Consider the following 5243-nt stretch of genomic DNA (forward strand, 5'->3'; position numbering starts at 1 on the left):
GGCCATGATAAAATGACAAAATGTTAAACATGTTTTAAACCAAAGTTTTTTTTATCTGATGAACATTAAAAAGTATTGAATTAAAAATAGATTTACATTGTTTTATTAAAAACCTTAAACACATTGTTGTGAACTAACAGTCATAATAAATTTAAAGTGAGATGTATAATAAAACAAAAGTTATGACATCACATTGTCCCTCAGAAACATGGTTTTGTTCCACACTGATCTGCTCCCCCTGGTTCAGTTCAAATCAAGTTTGGTTGTAGTTTAACTTGTGCTTGGTAATTCTTAACACAATTAGTAGTTAGGCTGTTTAACAATTAGTTTAATGATCGTAATGCTTCAGTAACTATATTTGTTAGTCAAACTAGGTTGTTAAATAATTAGATAAATAAGTGAACTATGATAAAGACTAAAGCTGAAGCAGTCCTGTCCTGTTAGAGCCACATATCCAGTAATAATCCTGTTAATCTGTCACATCCAACACAGACATGTGCTGCTGTCAATCACCAGGGGTGCAACAAGTCAGGGTGGCTGGGAGGGGCTATGCCCACCCCCTGAATGTTGTGGCCTCACCAGTTTTATCTTTGTGTTGTGCTCATTTTAATTACCCCTACCCATTTAGGATTAGTAAAACATTTAAATATGAAAAACGTTTTTACAAAACTAATAGTTAATAAAAATAAACTTAAATAACACAAACTTAAAACAGTCCCTGTGAATGAAGACAAGCAGAGAAAATCAAATGTCTACAGGTCTTATCWTATTGTTTTCTAACTGTTTATTTGTTTATAAATAAACAAGCAGAGGATGGTTGATGTTTGGTGGTGGTCTGTGATGAAACTGCTGACCTTGTATTTGCCTTTGCAGATGGCTTCAAACAGTCGCTCCTTGGTGCCGTAAAATGGGAGGCCCCCCGACAGGAGGATGAAGAGGATGACTCCACAGCCCCACACGTCCACCGGTTTCCCATATGGTTCCCTCTTCACCACTTCTGGGGCCATGAAGTGAGGAGTTCCTACCCGACCTGATGAACAGGTGAGCAGGTAACAGTCAGTGCAAATACAATGAAAACCATCAAATCATGGACATACTGTATTTGCCCCTTAAATTGCAAAATGGTACAAATGATTCTCTTCAGCTGTTGCTAAACTGTTTAGCTGAAGTTAAATTATGGATGGAAAAAAACTTTCTTCACCTTAATGAAAGCAAAACTCATGTTCTACTATTTGGTCAAAAACTTCAGACTACAAATCCAGATCAGGTTCTTGGTTTCTTGGCTCGGTCTTATCAGACCTCTGCTAGGAATCTAGGTTTTACTTTTGACAGCTCTTTAAAGCTAGATAAACAAGTTAGTTCTGTCGTCAAATCCAGTTTTTACCACCTTCRGCTTTTAGCAAAAGTTAAATCTTACTTCTGTTTTAAGGACTTTGAAGGACTCATCCATGCCTTCATAACAACWCGTCTGGATTACTGCAACTCTTTATATAGAGGGATGGATAAATCACAGATTCAGCGACTTCAGATGATCCAGAATGCAGCAGCACGGCTTCTCACAGGAACCAGGAAGCATGACCATATAAGGCCAATTCTGGCATCTTTACAYTGGCTACCCGTCTTTTATCGAATAGATTTTAAGATCCTTTTGTTAACTTTTAAAGTTTTAAATGGGCTAGCCCCCCCTTATCTTCGGGTCCAGTCTGTGTCCAGAACCCTACGATCAAATAATCAGTTATTACTGACAGTTCCTCGAACTCAACTTAAGAGGAAAGGAGATCGAGCTTTTTCTGTTGCTGCTCCTGTTTTATGGAATAATTTACCTTTCCAGATTAGATCTGCCCACAGCCTGGATCATTTTAAATCGCTTCTTAAAACTCATTTTTATTCTTTGGCTTTTAATTGATGTGTTGTTTTTGCTCTGTTTTGTCATTTGTGTTGTTCTTGTACAGCACTTTGGTACAGCTTTATGCATGTTGTAAAGTGCTATATAAATAAATTTGACATTGACATTTCATGAATCTTACCAAGTAAAATGTTCTTACTCCACTGGCAGAAATGTTTGACTTAATTAGAGTCAAATTTTCAGACTAACAAGACAAATAATCTTACACATTCTGAAAACAAGATGATTATTCTTACACAATCAGTTCTTGTTTAGTAAATCAGTCTGAAAACAAGATCAAAAAGACTTTTTAGCTGATATAAGGTTTAAAACTTGGTAAGATGGACAGTTTTTACAGTGTGTGAAAGGGTGATGAAGTGGTTCTTTGTGGTCTGAAAGCACCTGCAGCTCATCAGGTGTGTAGTCTCAGGTGTGTAGTCTCAGGTGTGTAGTCTCAGGTGTGTAGTCTCAGGTGTGTAGTCTCAGGTGTGTAGTCTCAGGTGTGCAGTCTCAGGTGTGTAGTCTCAGGTGTGGAGTCTTCCCAAAAAAAGAAAAAAAAGCCCAGTGTTTCCCTTCTTTGGTTCCTCCTACGTCCTGCACCCACAGCAGCTTGTGTTGCTTCTCCTCACAGTTTGAGGAGCTCCTCAGGCCACATGAGGTGTTTCTGAGGATGAAGGTGCTGCTCTGACCACTCCTCACTCATAAAAACTCATATTAATGTCTTGTAATATGAATTAATTTTGTTGTAGCATTWACAGATTAAAATGTTTATTTTATTGAATAATTACATTAAATTCAGACATTTATTTGTTGTGATGGTTGTATAAAAGGTTTCTGTGTCTGATCTGATCTGGACTGTTGGAACGTTTACACGTTTACACACATTTCACAGGTAGTTTACAGTATATCTGCTTGTTTCTGTGCTCTGCTGTGAATAAAAACATCAGTTAAGGATGATATAATTTCATGTCTGTAGTTTAAGCTGTGTTACAGACAGAGTGAACGCATCATGTAAAACTGGAGTTTCTGCACAAACAGACTCTTATAGAAACATATAAAGCAGCTTCAGAATCATTTTTCATCTCAAACATGTTTAAATCTTTATGTGCAGTGGAATAAGTTGTGTTGTTGCACTGGTTACCTCCTGACACCAGTCCAGACTCTCCCAGTTGAATGGCCACTCCGAAGCCGCCCAGTTTGACGGGTGCAGAGTTCTCTTTGGAGGCCAGCAGCACACAGTGAGGCTGAGAACGACATGTTTGTGACGTCACACTCRTCTGTTGCTAATTACAGAATGACACACCTGTTTAAGCCACACCCACATAAAGAATGACATGTGAGAGCCCCGCCCACCAGCCATCAGATGATTACAGAGAGGATACTGACTCTTCAGTATTCATGTTCTGGACTTCCTGAAGTCATTTCTCACAGTTTAACTCTCTAAACTCACAGAAAAATAAAATGTTTGAGGAAATAAAATCAATATTTGTTATTGTATGAAGCAGCTGAGTGGTYCTATAGTGGTCCTCATATCATATCTGTGAAACATTTAGTTATTAAATTATATAAACCACAGGGATTATGTGATGCTCAGCTCAGAGATGGTTAAAGACAGCAGAGACTTTCTCCCAGTATATCCCAGTATGGAAACAGTCCTGCTGTGGAGCTCTGCCATGATGTCAACATGGTTGGTCAAAAGTACCAGTTCAAATGTCTGAAGGCACACTGTCTCATGCTTTTTGGTCTTGTCCTTCACTAACTGGTCTTTGGTCAAAAATATTTGACTGGTACTCCAAGGTATAAGACCCTCTTACAAGCTGAACCAGGACTTATAATCTTTGGATGCCGTCAGGTGCCAGGGACTGTACCTGCTGTGATGCAGCAGCCACTWGAACTGGGACTGATTGTTGCCAAGAGACTAATCCTTAGAAACTGGAGGTCCTCTCTGAAGTCTCTCCATCTGGATCATGGGCATCATGTCCGTCACCTACAGGTGGAAGGAAGGAGGAACAGAGGACCTCCAGTTTCTGGACGGACATGATGCCCATGATCCAGATGGAGAGACTTCAGGGAGACTCTAAAGACACCTTCTCATGTTACTGGTCTCCCTTCTTGGAACACTTTTCAAAGACCAGACTGAGCTGATCAACCCATCTATGGTCTCTCCCCTCTGTCGCCCTCCTGTGTATGTGTACCCTCGTATGTCACTATGTGTATGTGCTGTGTGGGTATACTGTATATGTCAATCTTAATGTTTTATGCTTTGTCCTGTGCATCTGGGCTTTGTTTGTCTGTTTAATGGTATGTTCTAAACTTTGAAAACTTAAAATAAAAATAATAAAAAATACCAGTTCAAGGTCCTGGTAGAATATACAGTATTTTGCTTCTTAAGTTTTAACTAAATACAAATATCTATGTATCTACCACAATATGTTCACCTCTGGATAACTTTTAACATAAACMCTGTGGATACTTCAGATGTTTTTAAACTCCAGAACACACTAACTCAGTGTTTTCACCTCCTTTCTTACTTTAATCAAAAAGCAACATCCTTCCAGAACTGAGTCATCTTGGTCTTATTTTATTTGTCCAGACATGGTAAGTCAGCTGTTTGTAGCAGCTTCAGGCTTGTATTAAGCTAACCTCCTTCCAAAGCATGAATGTGTAAATGAGACACACACATGAAGACATGAAGATGTCTTATTTATCAGTTTCTAACAGCACTTTGAAACAGTTTGATTCAAGAAGCTTTGACTGATTGTTGGTCTCAGACTCAAGAGTAGTTATTTCCACAAAAAAATGTTACTTTAGTCAAATCAGCATCCATGCTTCAAAACTGTTTTAAATAAAAGAAAAGAAACAAAGACTCAGTTTAAAAAGTAGTTCTGTGTAACAGCAAATCACTGTGCATTAAAGCTTTGTTACATGATGCTGCAACATTAAATAAAACTAATGTTTCGAGGGATCGTTGTCCTGTTAACAGGACCTGAAGCCTCCCAGCAGKGCTGAGCTCTTTAATACCAGGAGGTCCAGTTCAGATTCTTCTGTCTACTGCCTGAAAAAAGACTTTCATGATGAGTCTTCAGACTGCTTTGTGATGTKTGCACTGATCAGATACTCCTGTGAGTAAATAAATTAATGCAAAACATTAGTTTGACAGCTTTTCCTTAAACACTCACTCATTGTAAATGCTTCAAACCAGACTAACCAAGCTGCTGGTCACTTCCTTACAAACAATGGAAAAATACAAATGTGAGCCATCACATCAAAATGAGGATTAAATCAAATCTGGTCAAAATGACCTAATTACATTTTCAGATTCTTGTCTTTAAAAGCTACATTTTGATACCTGGATCAT

General features: G+C 38.4%; 1 protein-coding gene across 1 annotated transcript in view; it reads right to left on the reverse strand.

Annotated features, from left to right (window-relative positions):
* The window catches only part of LOC106536632 (peripheral plasma membrane protein CASK), a gene marked incomplete at both ends in the record, with an annotated part of 48340 nt that overhangs the window by 11647 nt on the left and 31450 nt on the right, over positions 1–5243 (reverse strand). The window contains 2 exon segments of the mRNA XM_014033942.1: positions 855–1030; positions 3027–3129. Coding sequence (XP_013889396.1) covers positions 855–1030; positions 3027–3129 — 279 coding nt within the window.

The sequence above is a fragment of the Austrofundulus limnaeus genome, unplaced genomic scaffold (genome assembly GCF_001266775.1).
Source record: "Austrofundulus limnaeus strain Quisiro unplaced genomic scaffold, Austrofundulus_limnaeus-1.0 Scaffold1907, whole genome shotgun sequence".
Classification (NCBI taxonomy): Eukaryota; Metazoa; Chordata; class Actinopteri; order Cyprinodontiformes; family Rivulidae; genus Austrofundulus; species Austrofundulus limnaeus.